At 47.2% G+C, this 23,240-nt stretch overlaps 1 protein-coding gene across 4 annotated transcripts in view; it reads left to right on the top strand.

The window, feature by feature from the left end:
• Plcl2 (phospholipase C like 2) overlaps positions 1-22,654 on the top strand; it is a 151,255-nt gene extending 128,601 nt beyond the window's left edge. For 2 of the 4 annotated variants that reach the window (XM_005072415.4, XM_040729176.1), the window contains 2 exons: positions 9,480-9,589; positions 21,898-22,654. In XM_005072415.4, the coding sequence (XP_005072472.2) occupies positions 9,480-9,589; positions 21,898-22,077 (290 nt within the window). In that variant the 3' untranslated portion in view covers positions 22,078-22,654. The remainder of the gene's footprint in view (positions 1-9,479; positions 9,590-21,897) is intronic. The other 2 variants (XR_005870055.1, XM_040729175.1) reach the window with 2 other exon arrangements.
• Positions 22,655-23,240: the final 586 nt, after the last annotated feature.

Raw genomic sequence — 23,240 nt, 5'->3', positions numbered from 1 at the left:
TAAAGTATAAAGTCCTCAGGCTAGAGCATCTGTTTATTCACAGCACACTCCAGACACCAAGAACAGTGCCTGTGAGGCTTGCACAGAGCAGTAAACCTCTGCCATCACGTGACAGATGAGGCTGGGATGCAGGCACACACGGGGCTTTCTACTGAACTCTTAAGTCCGCCAAGGGTTACTTGACACATTGAACAGAACAGTTGCCATGTGACCCAAACTACAATCTGAAGGTTAGGCTGATAGTATTTGCTAATTAATAAATTGCTCATAGGTAGTAGGATAAAAATGGGGATGAGTGTGGCCTGGGCTCTTTGTCCCATCCTTGAGAGATGGAACTGCTCTTTACCACTGTAGGAGACCCGGGTAGGCGTGAGTGTGAGAGGAGATCAGGATTTGTTTGGGGTTCAGTTCGGTGTGACTTGCCCAGCTGACTTCCCAGTGTGGGTTTAGAAGAGACGTCTAGACCTGAAGCAGTGAACTTGGAAACTGTAAATGCAAACTTGGCCGTGGACACCTGGCCCTCAGGGCTTCTGTGTCAGGGGGTGCAGAGTAAGTGCAGATGCTCGAGGCGCAGCAGCCTGAGTGTCCGGGTGGGAGTGCTGATGTACAGAAAGGGTGCTGACTGCCAGCCATACATGCACACTGTGTGAGCTTGGTGAGGCTGTCAGGGAAACTGGTCTCATGGCTGGCCTGTGTAATTGGGTTCAAAGTTAGGAAAGCCATCTGGGAAATTTCAGGGTTGTAAGTTATATATATTTTGAGCCAGCAATTCTATCTTTTCAGAGTCTTTGTACAGATATGTTTATGTACTTGGCAAATTCTTCTTTGTAATGTTGGCAATGATCTAACTATCCAACAAGATACATTATACAGATGTATAATGAACATTAGATATCATAATATATATGTGTGTGTACATATACATATATGTAAAAATATTCACATACTGATTTTATAAAAATATGTATTATTTGTGTATTTACCTTATAAGATGGGTCTAGAAGAACAGACTATATCTGTGATACCACTTGTGGGAGGTTCCTCAGAGGTGGCTCTCTGTTGAGAGGTACTTGGAAAAGGAAAAAGGAAAGATTCTTTCTGTGTATTGGTTTGTAGGGCTATGCTTTTTAACTGGTTGAACAGAAGTAAATAAAATGTAAGAGAATTGCAGACAGGGTTCTGCATGGTGTGGATCAAACCAGGGCTTTTGCTAACGCGAGGGAAGTGTTCTATGCTCTTGCCAAAGTGAGGCGGGGCGGAGGGCAAGGAAGCCTCATCTTAATGACTGGTGAGGTGGCCCCTGAGTTTCTCTGTGACAGGAAGGACAGGAGGAGCATCCTGCAGCTTCTATTAGCTGCTCATGGCAGTTAAATTCCACAGAGCATCAAGTTACACAACTTCACTCACCTAGATTCACCCAGATGGGAAATGCTGGCAGAGGGAGGGGCCGCATGTGATTCATTCACAAATTGCCCTGCTGTGGGTTGGGCATCGCGGGGATCTTGCCATCCATCTGGTTTCAGGGCTATATTTAGGAGGCCTGGTTTATCTATTCTGTCTCATGTGGAATGAGATTTAACAGTTCAAAATCCATCTTAAAATAATTGGGCTTTTGTCGATGCCAAGATTGTTTTGGGGAAGATGGCCAAGAAAAGGAAATTACTGACTGGAGCTGTTGGGAAGTAACTAGGTGTTTTCACACCTCCACAGGATGGAGATGAAATACCCCTGTGCTCACAGCATGCCCACACCTGACCTCACCCTGAGCTAGGCAGAGTCCTTGACCAAGGCTGTCTATTTAAATGTACTGTGTAAATTAGCTAAAGACATGACCAGAGGACAGTATTTGCTCTCAGGCAGTGGGGTTCCATGCTGCAGCACTTTTAATACTGTTGATGAGTTGACTCCTACTTAGGTCCTAAATGTCCCTGTATGTAGATTCCATCTTCTAGGAAATAGCCCATTTTACCTAATCTGGAAAATTGGAAATAAATTAAAATTATATGATCTAGTTAAGTTTTGACACCATTTAAAAGTTTATACTCTTTGTTTTCAGTTTCCATCTTTTGAAACACACACACACAGATACTCTTGTGTTGATTTTGTTTGATAGAATATTTTAGGACAGACAGCAAAGTAAATTTTCTGCTGAGAACTAATTGTCAGTGTGATTACAGCATTTTCTATCAGCAATTAATTGAATCCACAGATATAGAACCCATGGAAGCAAAAACCTGCCATTCTTAATTGAGTAACTTAAAATCACCTAAATAGTTTAAAAGGCAAAATAAAACTAATCTTTAAGTATACATCATTTTAAGATCAGTATATCTCATGAGTGTTCTTGAAGGTTTGGTCACGTTTTGTATACTGTATTTAATCTCCTATATTTCACATTTATGGAAGAAATCCTAATCACTATTTTATTTGATTGTGAGTAATGGCTCTAATTTTAGTGGGGTGGGGGACGATGCCCTGCTTCTGACTTGGCCCCATGTGCTTTCACAGCAAGCATTGCTTCTTTGTATTTTTATTAAGGATGCATGCACTGATATGTATAATGATTAAGGTTGTGTTTAGACTTCTTTGTGATGAGAATTACAAAGCAACAGAAATCAAAATTCTCTTCAGTATACACTAGCATAGTTGTGTGTACTTACACTAATATTCTGGTTTAATTAGGTCATTTGAAAATTGTATACCCATTTATTAGTTTTGACTAAACATGACAGTCCACCAGTGTTACCTTGACTTTGTCACTAAATGTGAAGCTCCTGAAGCTGCCCCTAACATGTTAACCATGTAAGACAAATGCCTGCGCGCATCCCAGTCTCCAGTGCGGTGGCTGCTCTTTCCCAGGGACGTAATCCGCCCCTCACCCCACAGTTGGAGTCCTCTGGTTCCGGGGCCTGCTCTTAGAAAAGAACAGTTTATCGTTTTAACTTCTGGTAGATTAACCAAGGAGAAGCCTGCCTAAATGGTGGTGCCATTGAGAACTCAGGAAAGGACAAGTGGAAAGTCCTTAGTTAGGTAATGTCTAAGAGTTTTATTCAGCTCTGATCTTCACGGGATGAAAGCGACAACCAGCTCAGTGGTATGGCCTGTGACCCCAGCTCCAGAGGAGCCCAGTACCTGACCTCTGCAGACACGACATGAGCTTGCATGTACTAACCATACACACACACACACACACACACACACACGTGGAGAGGGAGGGGGAGAGAGAGAGGAGAGAGAGAGAGACAGAGACAGAGAGAGGAGAGACAGAGGAGAGAGAGAGAAGAGAGAGACAGAGAGAGAAGAGAGGAGAGAGAGAGAGACAGAGATAGAGAGAGAGAGAGAGAGAGAGAGAGAGAGAGAGAGAGAGAGAGAGAGAGAGAGAGAGAGAATCCCAGGTCTTCTGGATTTAGTCACCTCTAACCGTAGATTTGTGTACCTTATGTTTGTTCCAGCCTTCAAGCTTTGATGCCTTTAAACACACTGGCATAGCACTCACCCTTTCACGGGACTGTGTTCCTATTTGATATGCATGGTGTGTGTGTGTGTGTGTGTGTGTGTGTGTGTGTGTGTGTGTGCTTTTAGCTGCTTAACTCAGAATTAACTGTAAACTCTTACTATACGGTGGCAGTATGTTGAAGAATCCTGGTCTCTTTGTCTCTGTCTACCTGTCTTTCTGTGTGTGTGTGTGTGTGTGTGTGTGTGTGTGTGTGTGTGTGAGTGTGTGTGTGTGTGTGTGTGTGTGTGTGTGTGTGTCTGGGTATAGGACCTGGCTCATGAAATAGCTAGCATGACCCAAGGACATCCCTCTGTCTCTGCCAACCCCTCCCTCCCCAGTGCTGGGTTTACAAACAAGTGCCATCAGCCCTGGTTTTTCTACATGGTTCTGGGAACAAACTGAGTCCTCCTGCTTGCCTAGCAAATGCTTCCCTGACTGCCCCATCTGCTCTGCTCCCTTTACCTCCTTCGCAGGTGCTCATGGTGTGACTTTCCTTTAAAGACAGCATGGACTAACGTGCTTTCAGTCATGTATCATTTAGTTTCAGCCAACCTAGTTAGTGCTTGGGACACTGACTAATGGGAAAAACATAATTATTTTGTCAACAGTTAACTCCGAGATAATGGTACAACTTATATATGGCTCTAAAATGTACAAAATTAGGACAAAAATATTCTGGAAGAGTCTTTGGAAGCTAAAAAGATACAAGCAGGGGCTTGGAGAGATGCCTCATAGGAGCAGTGACTACCCTTCCAGAGGTCTTGAGTTCAATTCCCAGCAACCACATGGTCACTCACAACCATCTGTAATGAGATCTGGAAAACATTTCATTGAGGTAGCGGCTTACAGTTCAGAGGTTCAGTCCATTATTGTCATGGTGGGGAGCATGGTGGCATGCAGGCAGACATGGTACTGGCTACGTCTTGATCAAAAGGCAACAGGAAGTGGACTGTGACACTGGGAGTAGCTTGTGCATTGAAGACCTCACATAATTACTCCAACAGGGCTACTCCTCCTGATAATGCTACTCCCTTTGGGGACCATTTTCCTTCAAACCACCATGTTCCACTCCCTGTCCCCCCAAATACTTGTAGCATTATCTTAATGCCAAAATGTTTTCAGTCCAAATTCAAAAGTCCCCATAGTCTATCATAGTCTCAAACATATTTAAAAGTATAAAGTTTAGTGTCTCTTCTGAAATTATGCAATCTCTTAACTATAAAAACAAAATCAAAAAGCATATCACATACTTCCAGCATATAATGGCATAGGATATACATTACTATTCCAAAATGTAGGGAAGGGATAGAGAGGAAATACTGGACCAAAGCAAGACTGAAAACCAGCTGGGCAGACTCTAAGCATTACATCTCCATGTCTGAAGTCTAAATGCTCTTCAGATCTCTAACTCCTTTCAGCTTTGTTGACTGCAACACACACACGTCTTTCTCTTAGGCTGGTCCCACCTCCTGTTAGCAGCTGTCCTCATCAGGGTTACCACAGCTCTGGCATCTCCAGCATCTTGGATTCTCCAACTCAATCCAGGCTTTAACTTCATAGCTTCACACAGTGGCCTTTCTAAGCCTCCATGTAGGGACATCCCTGACACATGCATGGCATCAAAGGTTTTCCTTAGATGCAGAGGCAAATTCCATAGCCTGTTTCTTCTATCCTTAACTCAAAAGCCAGAACACATGGTTAAAGCTGCCAAGTTCTGCTGCTTTTGGGGCAAATTGTTTTCTGACCATTGCCATTACACAGTGGGCCATGTCACTTTCATCACAAATACATAAATATATAATGTAAAAGAAAATGGATACCACTTTAAAAATAAGTAAATAATAAAATTTCAAGTAGAGCTGGTGATACATCTCATTGTTAGAATGCTTGCATCCCCATTACAATAAAAAATAAATACAAAGCAGAAAATGTCTTACCAGCTTAATAGTGAATGCAGTAAATGGCAAACATGAGCTTTCTCAGCATCTGTCGGTAGGCACTGGTCACCTCTGCACTGGTTATCCAACATTCAGGCTCTGTGGCTCTTAAAAGCATGAGCAAGAGTTCTGTGCCATTGTGGGGTGAGGCTGCACTGAAGAAAGGAAGATGAGGCCCGGGACAGGGTGTGCGGTGTGCTTCTCCTCTGAGTCTGTGGCGTGCTTTGGAAAGACAAGTAGAGGAGACTGGGAAAGAAGCAAGACCTTCCGGAAAATACCTTGATAGCCTTGGAATCATGTTAGGGTTTGACTAAGTTTTGTAAATTTATTTCTGGAAAACAGTTTTTCTATAAAACAAAAGCACATCGTCACTGACACAAGCAAACAAGCTGTGAGTCAACAGTTGAGCCTGACTGCTGTGTGCATGGCGTGGCTGTGAGTCAACAGTTGAGCCTGACTGCTGTGTGCATGGCGTGGCTGTGAGTCAACAGTTGAGCCTGACTGCTGTGTGCATGGCGTGGCTGTGAGTCAACAGTTGAGCCTGACTGCTGTGTGCATGGCGTGGCTGTGAGTCAACAGTTGAGCCTGTTTATGCTGTGTCCATGCCGTGGCCACACAGATGGCAAGATTTACTGTACCTGCTCAGTAAGACCTATTCTGAGGACAGAAGTCTTAACCAGTTTCAGCGGCTGGTTAGGAATTGAGTTTTGACCTATAAAGGAAGAATGAGCATGAATTTTCAAAAATTACATAGAAATATTTAATTACATTTGAATCCAAAGAACTCATGAGATCCCTTCTTTTCTTTTGGGGGAGAGTGGGGGTGTTTGAAACAAGGCTTCTCTGTGTAGCCCTGACTGTCCTAAAATTTGCTCTGTAGACTAGGCTGGCCTTGAACTCACAAAGATCTGGAATCTCTTTGAAAATGTTCATTGCTGCTTGTCTTAATTACTGTTCCACTGATAAGAATGAAGAGACACCATATAAGGCAACTTAAACAAGAAAGTGTTCGAGGACTCGCTTATATTTTCAGAGGATTAGAGTCCATGCCTATCAATATAGGGAGCAAAGCGCCAGGCGGGCAGCCATGGTATTGGGGCATCAGCTGCAAGTTTACATGTGATACACAAACAGGAGGTGGGGGGGGGGAACTGGAATAGAGTGGATTTTGGAAACTTGAAAGCTTACCACTAATGACACACCTTATCCAGCAAGGCCATACCTTCCTGTAAACCTGATAAAGACCAATCTCTCATCTTTGTCTGGTCTGTGGATAATAGCCTTGCACCTCCACCTGTGTGTTACATTTGGAACAGATGTAGAGGTTAGGAACCTAGTACAGAGCCATGGGAACTGTGCCTTCAAGAGAGAGGAGATAGGAACCGTGGTATATAGCGTAAAGAACAAGGAAGTTTAGGAATGGGAGGGCGAGGTAGAGGAAGGACTGTGGGAAGGGATAGCTAACACTAAAGGGCTTTCGAAAAACCCATGTGAGAATCACACTACATCAGTGAGCTTCGTGTGTGTGTGTGTGTGTGTGTGTGTGTGTGTGTGTGCGTGTGTGTGTGTGTTAAATGGCCTTACTTTACAGCAGGAGATAATATTAACAACTATATATAATGTAACCAGGAATGGGTTACTTCGTGTTTAGTTTTGGCCTGTGAGATTCCATAGATCCCCAAGCAATACAGACTATTGCCAGTATTCCCGGTTACCCTCTGGGACTGAATCATTGCTGAAGACGCCACATACGTCCCTCATAAAACATGGATAAATCAAGCTCATACTTACCTGGAAGCTTCATCCCTACTGGCTAAGTCTCATGGTGCTGGAGGGTGCTACGCACACTCTCAGAAGAGAGTGACCATCAGTCACACATTCTGTGACTACAACTGGCCGGACAAGATGTGGCCACTGGTATAATAACAGCATGAATGTTACAGAAGTAACCAACCACTTTCCCTATGAGGTAAAACCATACCTGGTACTGTTAAAGGAGCCATGAACCTGTAACTAGGGAGAGAACACAATACTTTTATTTTGCTAAATGGACGTAGTGTTAACACTGTTCCTAATAACCTGTTGCTATACCATGGGTCGGTGTGTCTGTCAGTGCTCATCAGAGAAACTTCTTCTTACAGTAGATGGCAGTTTACATGGAGACCTTCAATTGTTCAGTGTGCAGATAGGAGGGGACCTCGATTGAGAAAAAAGCCCTCATAAGATTGGACTGTAGCCGGGCGTTGGCGCATGCCTTTAATCCTAGCACTCGGGAGGCAGAGGCAGGCGGATCTCTGTGAGTTCGAGGCCACCCTGGTTCCAAAGTGAATTTCAGGACAGCCTCCAAAGAAATACAGAGAAACCCTGTCCCGAAAAACAAAAAACAAAACAAAACAAAACAAAAAAAGATTGGACTGTAGGCAAACCTGTAGGGCATTTTCTTAGTGATTGATGTGGGAGGACCTAGCCCATTGTGGGTGGTGGTCCTGGGTTCTATATAAAAGCAGGCTGAGCACCCCATAGGAAGTAAACCAGTAAGCAGCTCCCCTCCATGGCCTCTATATATCAACTCCTGCCTGCAGGCCCTGTTTGAGTTTCTTCCTGACTTCCTTCAGTGATGAATGGTGATGTGGAAGTGTGAGACAAATCCCGTTTCCCCCAAGTTGCTTTTGGTCATGGTGTCTCATCATAGCAATAGTGACCCTAACTAAGACAGCACCCCTACCCCCAAGGCTCAGGGATCTTTATGTAGAGAGAATGTAAGAGCCAGATGTGATGGGTAGCATCAGGTAAATAATGTTCCCAGACAAAGCATGAAAGTTGCATATATGAACTTACAGCAAGCACCCCAGAATGAGTGGGGAAGGTGGGTACCAAATGCCACCACTAGCTGCGAAGCTGTTGCCATTTGATGCCTGTAGCAAGAGTTTCATTTAATGATGTGACCCCTAATATGGCGAATACACTCCAGGACAGGCTCCATGTCCAGGAGAAGTTGGCCAGCACAAACTGAATTCAGTATTATGTGGGGGAGAGGGGAGCTCAAAATTGAGTGAGGGAGGGGGGTGATTCTGAGAAGAGTTAGGGAGTGGACATGATCAAAATACAGATACAATATAAAATAATAGAATTAACAAAAATGTTATTTAAAATGTAAAGAATGAAAATTCAGTAGCAAGACTCTTATAAGGGAGGGAGGTACATGTGAGATCATGTGTATGCACACACATACACTCTCACGAACACAGTGTCCTATACACACTGTCACACATACACAACACAAATATCCTTGGAGAAAATAACTAGCTCTGGGAAGTCCTTTTCTGGATTTCTAGAATGTTTTTCTGGAAAAGTGACTTTTGGGGAGGCAGGGAGGTATTGAAGGCCATCTGGTTACAGAATGGTGTGGGAAGTCTTTGACAGGGTCTTGTTGGCCAGGGTCGGAATGACTGACAAGGGGAATAAGCAAAGACAACCTGTGCATTATAATGACTGCATGAAAGAAGGGTTCTGCTGTTAATTGATATGAGGTTCCTTCTGGAGAAGCTGTTTGGGAAGCCAGTTGGGAATAGTCATTTGATTCAGTCAACTTTGAAAAGCTCCTTTAGTAAATGGAATGTTGGAGGAACATGTCCCCTTTCCAGTAGGTTCGATGTCTCACCTTATATTGACCTCTGCTGACAGGAAGTGTGTGTCTTTGCATCCTGTTCATCTCCCGTGCCAGTGCTGGGTCCTCAGGAGAGAGGAAGTTTGCCTCTGAGACTCCAGACACCTGAGTCAGCCTTAGCTCCTTTTCTGGCTGTCTAAGCAGGTGGAGATAGATGACCACCTGCAGATCTGTGAGGAGCATTCACTGGCCCCTCAGACACCCTCCATCTCTGGATGTGTCTAGTCTCTCATGGTCTCTCTCACATTCCTAAATAGACACGTCTACGAAATTCCAGTGCAGCTGGAATTACTAGATACGCCTAGAAAATCCATGTTCCGAGTTCACTACTTCGTGTGTGATAGGGACGTCATGGGCTCCGTTTGTTTTTCTCTTTCAGCCATGGAATTCCATGAGCACTTGCACAGCATAGGCACCAAGGAGGGCCTGAAGGAGCGGAAACTGCAGAAGGCTGTGGAGAGCTTCACCTGGAACATCACCATCCTAAAGGTACTGCTTCCTTTTCTGTTGCAGCGTACGATGCCATGACCAAGCCATGATTCTGGTTACTATTCCAGAGGATGAGTCCGTTATGACGAGGACACAGTAGCAAGCAGGTATAGTGGCCAGAGCAGGAGGCTGGGAGCTCATATTCTCAACCACAGAGATGAAACAGAGCAGTCTGGAGAAGGACAAGGCTGTGAAACTTCAAAGCACTCGCAGCGAACTATGTCCTCCAGGAGGCTATTCCTCCTAAGGCTCCCAAACAGCGCCACCAGTGGGAAGCAGGTGTTGAGATGCATCAGCCTACCGAGGACATTTCTCATTCAAGCCACCACATCCCAACCTTGGTTCCCATACGCTCATGGCCATGTCATAATGCAAAATGAATTTAGTCTACCTTCAGGAGTCCCCATAATCTTTCACAGTCTCAACATTATTTAAAAGTCCAAAGTCTCTTCTGAGATTCAAAGACAGTCTCTACTGTGGCCCTTGTGGCCCCCTGTAAAATAAAATATAAGATTACATATATCCAACATATAATGGCACAGAATATGCATTACCATTTCAGAAGGGAGGAAACCTGAACACAGCAAGGGGTAGCAGCAGGTGACAGCCAAGACCCTGCAGCTCCATGTGCACTTTGAGGGACTTGAAGGGTTCGGGAGGCTCAGCCCATAGCCTTGCTGCTGAGTCCACGTGGGCTAACCCCACTCCCTGTATGCAGCCACAGCCTCCGTTGCATCCCAAGCTTTTCTTTCACCGCTTCACGTGAGGCCTCTCGGGTCCCCTCGCACCCCTGCTTCAGCCCAGCCTCATCGGCTGCCCTGGGTACAAGCTGCCTCTCGTTCAGAATCTGTGCTGCGGCTCCCCTCTGGTAGTACCACTGGTTTTTGTGTCCACTCTGGTTTCCTGTCTTTAAACAGGTCCAGTGTCACTTGTCTCTCCCTCCTTCTCCATAAACACTGCAGAGCCGTCGTTATATTTGACCTCCCTTGTTTGCTTGAGCGTAAGAGAATTTTCTGTGTTTTTATGATTTCCACTGTAACTATATCAGCATTATGAACCCGCGTCGTGTGGTGGCACACGATTGAGATCCCAGCCCTTGGGGGCTGCAGCAGGAAAACAGACTGTGAGACCAGCCTGGGCTGAGCCATGCTGCAGGAGCGATGCGGACTCTCGTGGCAGGAAAGCCCTGCACCGCTGGTTATCAGGAGCAGAGGAGAGGGTGGGTGGGTGAGAGGTGTTGGCACACTCAGGAGATCATGAACAACCTCAGGGAACCCAGAAAATGCTGCATTCCTGCCTCAGAGGCCAGGGAGCCACCAGAAGCCCTGGTGGTCCCTTGGGGCCAGTGGCATGCCGGCTCAGCCCTGGGCATCTCTGCGTTCTTGCTGCCAGCTAGTTCCTGCTGCTTTACTGTCCCGCCTCCCGTGGTCGTGGCCTTGATGGAAGCGAATTCTCTATTTAAATAGTGTGTGAAAATGTGCAGTGGCTCAGAAAACCAAGCAGCTGTGCTCATCACTAGGCAGCTGCTCTTTCTGATTGGTTTAAAGCATCGAGCATCCCCAAGGACCTTAGTGCTGTGCAGTGACTGCACAGCTAATGTATGACCACACGGAATGTGTGTGTGAGAGAGAGAGAGCCCCCTGTGAGGGGAGTGACCACACGGAATGTCTGTGTGAGCCCCCTGTGAGGAGAGTGACCACACGGAATGTGTGTGTGTGTGTGTGTGTGTGTGTGTGAGAGAGAGAGAGAGAGAGAGAGAGAGAGAGAGAGAGAGAGAGAGAGCCCCCTGTGAGGGGAGTGACCACACGGAATGTGTGTGTGAGCCCCCTGTGAGGAGAGTGACCACACGGAATGTGTGTGTGTGAGAGAGAGAGCCCCCTGTGAGGGGAGTGACCACACGGAATGTGTGTGTGTGTGTGTGTGTGAGAGAGAGAGAGAGAGAGAGAGAGTCCTGTGAGGGGAGTGACCACACGGAATGTGTGTGTGAGAGAGAGAGAGCCCCCTGTGAGGGAAGTGACCACACGGAATGTGTGAGAGAGAGAGAGTCCTGTGAGGGGAGTGACCACACGGAATGTGTGTGTGTGTGTGTGTGTGTGTGTGAGAGAGAGAGAGAGAGAGAGAGAGAGAGAGCCCTGTGAGGGGAGTGACCACACGGAATGTGTGTGTGAGAGAGAGAGAGCCCCCTGTGAGGGGAGTGACCACACGGAATGTGAGAGAGAGAGAGAGAGAGCCCCCTGTGAGGGGAGTGACCACACGGAATGTGTGTTAGTTGTGTGCCGTCCCCCCAGGGAAGTGATTGCATAGAGGGTGTGAGGGTCTCCAGTGTGAGGGAAGGGTCCTGTCTGCGCCGCTTCTGTAGTGCTCTCTGAGGTGCAGCGCTGATCCTGGCCCCCTCCCCCCTCAGTGGCCCCTCTCCCCTCCCTTCTCCTGGGTCTTGGTCTGGAACATCTGCTCTCTAGGTTCAGGTTGTGCCTCACTTCCGCTGTCTGGCTGACTGACTGTCCTCCCCACCTGTCACCAAAGTGCCGGTGCTGTGCAGGTAGGTGAGCCTGCCCGCCCTGTGTCAGGCCCCTGACAGGGACATGAGGAGTCAGCCAGGATGGAAAACACTGTAGTCCAGATACCACTGGTGGCCACATTTCCCAGGGGCATGGCCGCTGCCCCCACCATTTTATTAGCTCATCGCTCATTCAGCGCCCAGGAGCTGACGTCTGTTTCCGCCTCGGTGTTTGAATCACAGGGAACATGCGTGTGCTGCCGTGGCAGATGCTGAACACAGTGAAAGGGTGGGAATCCTGTGTCATTTGCTTAGTGAGTGAGGTTAGCTGTCTTCAGGTGGGGCTCACATTTGCCTGAAAGACACACACAGAAAGCGAGGCGTATTTCAGTGTCATTTCTGTTCAGATTGTGCCTTGGCCAAAGTCCCCAGTTTGTCTGAATTCAGCTTCCTTGCTGTCAAGATAGGAGCAGCAGAGTTCTTCACCTGAGACACCATGAGCCCTCTTTACAAGGCTGACTTAGCACCTGACACAGGCGGCGGCGTTCAGTAACGGTGGCCAGTGTTCCCAGACACGGCAGAGCCTTCGTGGTTTCGAACTTGCTGCTGTGAGAAAATCCAAAGCCCTTCTGAGCCAGTTTCGGTTGTGGCTGAGAGAAATATCCTAAAGGCTGGAGAGACAGCTCAGCACCGGCCACTCTTCCAGGAGACCTGGTTTTGAGACCTACATAGCAGCTCACAAGCATCTGTAAATTCAGTTCCAGGAGGTCACATGCCCCTTCTGGCCTCCACAGGCACTGACACACATGGCACACAGATATACATGTAGGCCTAATACCTATATACATAAAAATAAATCTTTTATAAAAATGTAAAGAAAACATTAAATAGTCCCTACATTTTGTTTTGTTTTATTTTTTGAGACAGGGTTTCTCTGTATTGTTTTGGAGGCTGTCAGACCAGCCCGTCCCTCGAACTCACAGAGATCCTCCTGCCTCTGCCTCCCGAGTGCTGGGATTAAAGGTGTGCGCCACCACCACCCAGCTTAGTTCCTACAGTTTTAAAAGGTCTTATTGTTTTTCTATTGCAATCTTTAAGTTCATAGCAAAGCTGAGAAGAAGGTTCCAAGGCTTCCCACCCTGTCCGTAGTGTGCGTTACCTCTGTATTATTAGCACCCCCACCAGAGTGGCACACTTTCTGAAGTCATCAGGGAGTCTACACTGACATGCCACTGTCGCTCAATGACCAAAGTGTGTGCTAGAATTCACTCAGTCTTCTGCCTCAAATGGACTTGTAACAATATACTCCTGTTGTTTTGCCTACCCTTTCTTCAGTTCTTGAGATTGAACCCAGGTTTTACACACGCTAGGCAAGCACTACGCCCTGAGCCACGGTTTGTAGAATTTATTTAAGCTGTGGAACTTGCTGTTTTGATTGTGCCCGTTATCGTATCACACGGGATCTGCACCTGTGTTCCGAGGTTTAAACATGCTGTGTGTCCTCCCTGTATGTCCCTGAGGCCTGCCACCCACGGAGCTCTTCCTGTCTCCACAGTTTGTTCATAGCTCTGATGGATCTAAACGCTGATGTCATAAATTGAAGCGAACTCACGTTGTGCCTGAGCCTCCCATCTCCTCCAAGCAGTGACCATAAAACCCTGACTGGAAGGCATGGGCATGACTGCCCACTATACGATGTGTGGCCAGCGCAGGAAAGGCCACTGCTGTCAACTCAGCTGTGTGTGGGAAGCCTCGTCTTCTGCAGTCTGGGTTGTCTGATTCGTATTGCAGAAGGCCCTGGGATGAGAAATAGCGTAGCAACTAAACTGTGTCGTCATCTCTGAGCAGACCAAATGCTTGGCCTCTTGGAGATCTGCAGGATTGAGAACTCGCAGTTCTGTGATGGGAAAATGAGAGGCATACAGCCCCCAGGCGGGCCAGCTCACGGCCAGGCCTGAGTGTGACGGAAGGCAGCTCTCTCCCTGCATGTTGGTGCTGCCTAGGCCTCAGCCTGTGGGCATTATCTCTGGAAATGGACGGTTCTGACGAGTCCCAGTGGGTAAGAAGTCAAAGCAGTGTTTCTGTGTGCTTTCCCTCCCTGCCCTGGCCGGTGGTTCTTCCAATTCCCAGTCTTGTCATCTGCGTCCTGCTGTCCCCTCTCAGCGCCCCATTCCTGGCACCCGTGCTCCTCTACACTGTCCTGGTTTCTGGATTGTCATATCTGAAGATTTGGAGCTACACACACACACACACACACACACACACACACACACACACACACACACACACACACACGGGGGGGGGCTTGTCTTTGTAGGTCTAGATTACAGCACTCAATATAATCATCTGTTTACTTGTACATTTCACAGTTATCACAGTTACCGTTTTCCTTACAACTGCATAGTATTTTGTAGTATACATATTTTCATGTCCATTTACCTGTTCAAGGACACTTGGCTGTTTGCATTTTCTACCTATTGTAAATGGGGACAATGAACACTGCTAAGCAACTGTCTGTAGAGCAGCATGTTAGGGCCAGCACACACCAAGGAGTAAATAAATGGGTCACACGATAGATTTATTTTTAGCTTTTTGAGGATTCTCCACACTGATTTCCAGAGTGGATGTACCAATTTAATCTCACCAAGAGTGAATGAGGGTTCCTCTCTCTCCACAGCATTTTTAATCTCACCAAGAGTGAATGAGGGTTCCTCTCTCTCCACAACATTTTTTTATGTAAAGAACCAGCATTTTTTGTTCATTGTTTTGCTTATCTTTGCCATTCTGACTGGGGTTGTTTTCATTTTCATTTCCCTGATTTCTAGGGATGGTGAACATCTTTGTGATATTTCTTAACCATTTTTTAGACAATCATGTGATTTTCGTCTTTAAGTTCATTTATATGATTTATTATATTTGTTGACTTATGGATCTTTAACCAACCCTGCATTTCCAGGATAAAGCCAATTTGATATGTTGCTAGTATTTTATTGAAGATTTTTGCGTCTGTGTTCACCAGGGATAGCAGTTGTAGTGTTATTCATTGTGACTTTCCCTAGTTTGTGTGTTAGATACAACTTGCTTCATTGGATAATCTTGGGGTAACCCTCTGCTTTTCTGTTTTTGAAGGGTTTCAGGATTGGTTGTAGTTCACCAGTGAAGTCTGGTAGAACCCTTGCGGCAGCATCTTTTAAAGGTGACTTTGTGTGTCAAAATGAGCACCTTCAACATTTTGACCTAAATTTATTGGAGTTCTTTTGAGTTGAAAGCCAAGTGGAGTAAGTTTGAAACTGAATAGAGTTTGAGTTTTTCATCTTGCAGAAGCCCTCAGAGCTCGTCCCCACCGTCCGTCAGTGCGCAGCCGTGTTTAAAGCCCTTGCCTGGCAAGCCTCGCCCTCTCAGCGTCACTCTTCTTTTGGAGCTGGGAAGCTCAGCGTGGTAGTTCATTTCAGACACAGAGCAGCACCGGGGCTGAGGGCAGCTACCCCTACACTTAGGTGTGTTGCCCCTGAGATCCTTTTATGGGCACCTGATTGATCCGTTTCATATGCCAGAACCCTGTTGTTACACACTTTTGGGATTTTCCTTTTTCAAATTCTTTGTCATCATGTGGTAGTTCTGTATATGCTGACAAAGAGCAACACAGCCTAGATTTCTTATCCCTATGTGTGTTAGAAGTCACTTGTCATGGGTGCAGACCATGGGTGCAGACACAGAGAAAGACAAACCGAATATTCTAGAGAAGACTGCGTGTTTTCACCTCACATTCATCCAACAGGCACTTCCCCTTACCATGTATATAACTGGTAATCTTCTAGGCTAAGAGGACCCAGCAGCAATCACGAAACCCTCAAAGCCCCAACCTAAAAGCAGCAATGTCAGGTAGCAGCACAGGAAACTGAGGGAGATCTGTGGACAGGTGGGAGTTCTGGTTTTGGAAGTAGCTATCAGGGTGCGTATTAGTGTCAAGGGAAATTTCCGAGTCAGGACCTGACTGAGGTCAGAGAGTGAGCAGAAGGCACTGGTTGAGTCTGCATATTAAGGCTGTGGAGAGGACCTGCCGGGTGTGGTAGCCTAGGATAGTGAGGGCTAAGTGAACGAGGCAGGGGACGTGAGGATAAAAGGCCAGCTGTGAGGCAGGTCACAGGGCCACAAACAAGGACTTTGACCCTCACTCTGGGCAACTGGGGAGTCACTAAAGGGTTTTAAGAGAAGATATGTTATGACTCGGTCATGGCTGGATCTCTCCGACTGCCGTGTTGAAGAGGAAGAATAGGAATTCCCCGTCCTCAGACGAGAGGATGTGGCAGTAGCTCAGAGCACAGAGGCAGGAGTGAGGGAAGCAGGAAGCTGTAAGAATCTGATCTGAGAGCTGAGGCAGGAGTTGCTGTTCGCAGATGCAATGGGCTGGGTTAGTTCTGATTTCAACTCGACACAAACTACAGACATCTGGGAAGAGAGAACTGAGAAATGCCCCCACCAAATTGGGGGTGGACAAGGCTTTGGAGCGCTTTCTTGATTAGTGTTTGATGTGGGAGGGCCCGCTCACTGTGGGCAGTGCTACTGCTGAGCAAGTGGTCCTGGGTGCTCTGAAAACCAGCTCAGCACGCCATGGGGAACAAGCCAGGAAGCAGCATTCCTTCGTGGCCTCGGCATCAGCTCCTGACGTTGCTGGATGACAAACTACAGGCTGTAAGATTAAATGAGCCCTTTCCTCCCTTTCATTTGTGGTGTTTTATTGCAGAGGTAGAAAAGTAACTAAGACACATGAGAAACACCGTGACCAAAAGCAGCTTGGGGGAGGAAGGGTGTACTCCGGCTTTTGGGTCACAGCCTGCCTTCGGAAGCCAGGGCGGGAGCTGGAGGCAGGAACCAGAGCTGCCTTGCTTCTGGCTGGCTCAGCCTGCTTCCCTATGCAGCCTAGACCACAGTGCCTGGGACCTGCACATCAATTAGCAATCAGGAGAATGCACCACCCATGCCCTCAGGCCAGTCTGCTAGAGATATTTCCTCAGTGGTTCCCTCCTCCCAGATGTGTGGCGCTGACAACTATAACAGAATATAAAGCCAATGTTTTTAAAAGTTGCACCATGCAGGGTTACAGTACAAAAATCTCTTCATTTCTTATTAACCAACAAAGAAAGGGAATTTGAGTTGAAAAATAAATTGTTATTTATCTTACACCTACAAAAGTAAAATCTATCCATTTAGAAAAATATATTAATCTTTTGTAAAGAAAACTATAGAATGCTGACAAAAAAAAACCAAAAGGACTAAATAACGCAGAGGTATTTCATGATTTCATGTTTGTATTAGTCAGGGTTCTCTAGAGGAACAGAACTGATGGAATATATATGTGTATGTGGATTCACTAGAATGGCTTACAGGATGTGGTCTGGCTAGTCCAACAGTGAACTTTGGGAAGGAGACGCGCCTGATGATTGTTTGGTCCACAAGGCTGCAAGTGTCAGGAGTCCCAATCTGGTGCTGGAGTTCTAGAGGATTCCTGGAGAGCCGCTGGTCTTCAGTCTGTGACAGAATACCACAGAAGTCAGCTCTCCTGTCAGTGAAGGAACACCTCAGCAACAGATGAGCTTACCAGTGGGTGTGAGGACAAGCAGGCAGGAGTCAAGTTCCCTTCTTCTGTCCTTTTCTGTGAGCTGCCACCAGAAGGTGTGGCCCAGAGTTCTTGTGGGTCTTCCTGTTTCAAATAATCTGATGAAGAAAATCCCCTACAGGAGTGCCTAGAATCTGGTTTTAGTTGATATCCAGATGTAATCAAATTACAGCCAAAATTAGCCATCATAGTATTGTGTCATAGACGTGACTCAGTGTTGACAAGATCTCAGTTCTTTTCAATTTGAGTAGATTGAGGACAATCCCAACCTAAATTCCCAGCCATTTACTCTGCAGATACCAACGAGTTGATTCTAAACTGTATGTAAACACCTAGAGTAGCCAATGCCACATTAAGGAGAAAAAACCTATAGTAATATTATTGAAGTGGGGGCTAGGGGTGAGACTCCCTGACTTCTAGGCCCGCTGGAGTCTCCCAGTAATCAGCACCGTGGTATGAGCAGTACGGCAGACTGCACGATACACCCGTCTCAAGAACTAACTCAACACGGAGTGTGGATCTGCAGGGGAAACAGAGCTCCAAAGGACGCAGTATGACGATGGTATTTATTTATAGGCATGCCACTGGAGAGAGAATTCACTAGAGAGCTGGTGAGTTTGATTTGTTAGAACTAAAACTGTTTTTTGAGTGACAGTGTCAAAAGAAGACACAGATTGTAAGGAAACCTTGCAAAGACACGAGATAAAGGAGCGCTTTCCAAGTATCTGGAGTGCTCACAAGCCGGCACGCAGGAGTCAGTCAGTCTGGCTTTCAAAAAGCCCGAAGGCATGGGACCAAAACAACACGCAGAAGGAAAAGGGGTTCAAAATTGGCCGAGCAGTTGGGCGTTGGTGGCGCACACCTTTAATCCCAGCACTCAGGAGGCAGAGGCAGGCGGATCTCTGTGAGTTCGAGACCAGCCTGGTCTACAGAGTGAGTTCCAAGACAGCCTCCAAAACTACACAGGGAAACCCTGTCCTGAAAAACCAAAAGAAAAAGAAAAAAAGGTATTCGAAATCATGTTGTTATAGAATTCAAAGTCGAAACAGTGAGTTGCCAAGACATTCTTATGAGGCAACACCGAATGCTAACTGGAGGCAGAGCAGCAGGAAGTGTGTCCACTACTGACATAGTAATCACACTCCGCAGTGTTTATTAAAATGACTTGAAAATTATTTCCAAGGACATTGATAGTAGATTTTTTAAAAATAATTGCCAAAATGTAGAAGTAGCCAAGATGTCTTTTGGTAACCGAATGGATAAGTAAACCATGACTTTTCCAGGGGAAAGTTAGTGCAAGGAGAAAAATGTGTACTGTCAAGCTTTTCGGGGACATGGAGGAACCTCAAGTCAGTACCCTCAGGGGATGGCAGCAGTCTGGAGACGCAGCTCCCTGAGGCAGTCTGGAGATGCAGCTCCCTGAGGCAGTCTGGAGATGCAGCTCCCTGCGGCATCCCAGCTGCTTAGCACGCTAGAGAATGCAGACAGTAGGCTGGGGAGGATGCCGCACACCAGCAGGCAGGCAGGGAGTATTTTTAAGACAAAGGACTACTTTGTACTGCTGCCGAGATGGACATGTGTTTTCCACATTTGTTCAAGCCCGTCCGAGACCAGGGATGAGTGCTGGTGTGTTCAATTGTCCTGTGGCATGGGATGCCCCTGCTGGGGGGGGGGGGGAAGCAGGGTTGGTGTATGGGAACTCGATACTTCCACTCTATTTCTTTCTTTTTTTGTTTGTTTGGTTTTTTGTTTTGTTTTGTTTTACGAGACAGGGTTTTTCTGTATTGTTTTGGAGCCTGTCTGTCCAGCCCGGCCTTGAACTCACAGAGATCCGCCTGCCTCTGCCTCCCCAGTGCTGGGATTAAAGGCGTGCGCCACCACCACCCGACCCCACTCTATTTCTTTGAACCTAAAACTGTTCTATAAGCACAACTTATTGATTAGAAATATTTAGGATTTTTTGTTTGTTTGTTTGTGTTTTCAAGACAGGTTTTCCCTGTTTGGCTTTGGAGGCTGTCCTGGAACTAGCTGGTCTCAAACTCACAGCGATCTTCGTGCCTCTGCCTCCTAAGTGCTGGGATTAAAGGCGTGCGCCACTATTGCCCGGCTAATATTTAGGACTTTTAAACAGATAGTTTAATATCTAGTTACAATCTAAAATTTATGTAGTAATTCTGCTTGTGAAAGCAAATAAACTCTTTAGTAATTGCCACCTGACATGCCCCTCCAATTTCACTGTGAGGGTAATGACCCTTCAGGTTAACTCAGGAATGGAACCCTGCTTATGGCTTGTGATCAAATGTCTCTGTAAGGCTGGGAAATGGTTTGTAAGTGGCATTCTGTGGATTTGGGTCTCATGATGGCTTAGGATTACACCATAGTCCAAATGCCAGGCAGGGTTGCACAGAGATCTCTTAAATGAGATACACATTAAGAGCAGTTAAAAAAAAAAGGAGGGAGAAATGAGGCCTTAAGTATGAAGAAAAACAGAACCCAAAACATCAAATTACGGAAGAATCATAAAACACTGGAATAAACCAAGAGGCTGAGGAGGTGGAAACAGTCAACAAGAAGAAGCAAGAACACAGCAGGGATCCCAGCAGCCCAGAGCTTGAGATGCGGTCAGGATCCGGGCTAGCCCCTGCCGCATAGTGACTTACAGGCCAGCGTGGGCTGTCTGAGACCCTGTCTCCAAATGAAAAATTACAGAAGGAAAAACAAGTGCAGAGGTAGAAGTAGGAAGAGCTGTCAGTGACAGTCGGCAGGCTGTGTCATCAGCTGTGTCACAGGGACTGCCCCGTTAGCAGTGCAGGCATTTTTGGTGTTAGAGTGGAGGGTACTGGTGTCTGAATGAAGATAGAAAGCGCCCCTCGGTACTCAGGATGCACAGGCGCCCAGCCCCAAAACCAAGAGTGACAAGTCAGGCAAACTACACAGACCCATTGTCACATCAGAGTCCAGTCTGTCTCACCGACAAGTGCACCTGTATCAGCTCAGACTTCACAAGGACACTAAAGGGCTAAGAGCGTATCAGGGGTGGAGCCTTTCCTTCACTCTTCAGCAGATGCTAGGTGAGGCTGCTGTGCGGCCACCAACAGCGCATTCCAAGGTCGTGTGGCTTCACAGGCCCGTGGGTTCACATCGGTGTTCGTCAGGGTGAGGGTATGTGGGTTAGGGGTTGGGGGAGCCGATGAGCCTTTGTGGCACTGGCTTAGTCCTGTGTCTTAACTGCATGAGTTAATGTAGCATACAGCTAAGGGGCACACTGTACGAATGCCATGTCCTAGTTCTGATGCTATACTATAGCTGCGTGAGATGTCACCATCAGGGGAGTGTGGGGACAAGCCTATGGGGCTGTCCACTACTGTGTCTGGTTGGTCCTGTGCATGGTTTTTCATGTAGCAATCCTTTCTCACCCTGGTAAACAGGGTGGTGGTGGATGATTCTGAGTGCATCTGAGTGAACCAGTGACTATTGGCGTTACTTACCGGAGCATGACACATTCACAAGGCCTGTGTCGCCAGGGTCCTCTGAGCAATTGTGTGTTGTTTGTATGTTGTGGTTTAAATGTGAAATGCCCCATAGCACACCCCAGCTGGTGGCGCTGTTCTGCGAGCTGGGACCTTTGGAGAAAGATCACTGAAGGCTGGCTTGAGGCTTACGGCCCAGCCTGACCTCCGCTGTGCTCTCAGCTTCTGCCCACATGACAGCTTCCCCATGATGGGAGGTGGTAGCTCAAACTAGTGGGTCTAAACGAGCTCCTCCTTCCTCAAGTGGCCTTTGTCACAACGTTGAGAAAGGTGACTAATACTTTGCAAAGTGTCATGAGTATTGGCAGCTTCCCAGGTATGTGGCCCCTCACCCCTCCAGGAGGGAATGTCTCAATCCAGAATAAACATCTGTAGAACAGTTTATTTCAGAATAAAAATGGTTTTAAGTGGCCGGGCAGTCACTGAAGACCTGATGCGAACAGTCCAGAGAGCAGTCCGTGGGTAGAGAGGGCGTGGTGAGTGGGAGGCACAGAGAGGCAGGCCCTGTGGCGTCCGGTGTGGAAAGCAGAACGCAGCAGGCACGGCACCAATGAAGCCAGTGTCCCGTTTGCACACTCGGGATGCCGTACTTCCAGACTGCCCGTGCTGCGGAGTCCAGTGTGGTCCTGCTGGCTAATGTGTCTCATTGCACGTTTTGTTCTAGGGACAAGCGGATCTTTTGAAATACGCTAAGAATGAGACTTTGGAGAACCTGAAGCAGATCCATTATGCAGCTGTTTCGTGTGGACTCAGCAAACCGGGCACCGAAAACTCTGAGGCCCAGAAGCCACGCCGGAGCCTGGAAGTCATCCCTGAGAAAGCCAGTGACGAAAATGGAGACTGAGGGGCCTCCCCGTCACTGTCGAGTTACAACCCTAGACCAGTCACCAAGTACACTGCACTCACTCAGAGGACATCTGGGATTTCAAAGCACAACTGGAATACCCGATTGCAGTCTATCACAGCTGGGAATGTATGTAGCAACCCTTGTGTGAAGGCAAATAAACTCTTGAACAAGAAATTCTCTCCCTGGCCCAAATATGCTGTATTTGTACACAAAACGCCCGAGTCCCACTGTGAAGAGCAGTGCATTCGCTCTAGTTCCAGAAGAAACAGACATTTCCTACGGGCAAATGCTTGCTCGGGTGGAAGTGGATTGGGCCGTTAGTCTGTATTTATTGGTGAGCGGCTCACCCGCATATGGCCCCTGTGTGTGCCTGCCGTCCTGGGCTGCAGAGGACTTGGTGGCATGCCACTGAGCCGTACTTACTAAGCAGGATGGAAGAGCCCGGGAGCTGAGGACAGCGCGCCTGGCTGAAGATGTGTCAGCCAGGGCAGCTGGCTGGGAGTGGCGCCATGTACATAGCTCCCATTGTATGTTGTAGCTTCACATTAAAGCTGTCTTTATGATATTTCTCCAACAGCAGTACATGCCTTTGGTGAAACTTAACCCTTAGCAGCCTTCCCTCTCCAGGTGGCCACTTGTTTAATGACTGCTGATGTCAGTCACCTAAGCCACTTCTGGTTGTGACAATTCGAAACAGTGGTTAATGGTGGATTGTGTATTTAACTAAGCTGAACCTCGCTGCACATCCGAATAAGCCCCCTAGCCGAGGGTGCCATGCTGTCTGCAGTCTGAGTAGGAGGCCACATTTTCCTGTGGGGCCACCGACGGGCAGACCCCTCAGTTCAGCCTCAGAAAGTCTGTTTCTTTTATAGGGAAGGGCACTGGGACCAGCGAAGCTTTGAGTCTGACCTTTGGTTCTGTGCTTTGCGAGAAGCCTGCAGCCTCCCCTATGCTTCCCACAAGTGCTCCCCAGGCTCCTTGGTTTCTGCTCACAGTAGGTGGCGGCTGAGATCCCAGTGCCTCCTCCCTGTGGCCATTCTCACTAGGCAGCTGCTAACTACTTCTTAGAAGCCATCCTTTGCCAGGGCTGCCACGGCCCTCGAATAGAGCATGCCTCCCCCGGCCCTTGGCCAGGCGTGGGTCTCACTGGAAAACTGTTT

This window comes from Mesocricetus auratus, unplaced genomic scaffold, assembly GCF_017639785.1.
Source record: "Mesocricetus auratus isolate SY011 unplaced genomic scaffold, BCM_Maur_2.0 Super-Scaffold_100021, whole genome shotgun sequence".
NCBI classification, from domain to species: Eukaryota; Metazoa; Chordata; class Mammalia; order Rodentia; family Cricetidae; genus Mesocricetus; species Mesocricetus auratus.
Note: the sequence above shows the minus strand (reverse complement) of the source record. Positions and strands in the feature narration are given on the sequence as shown.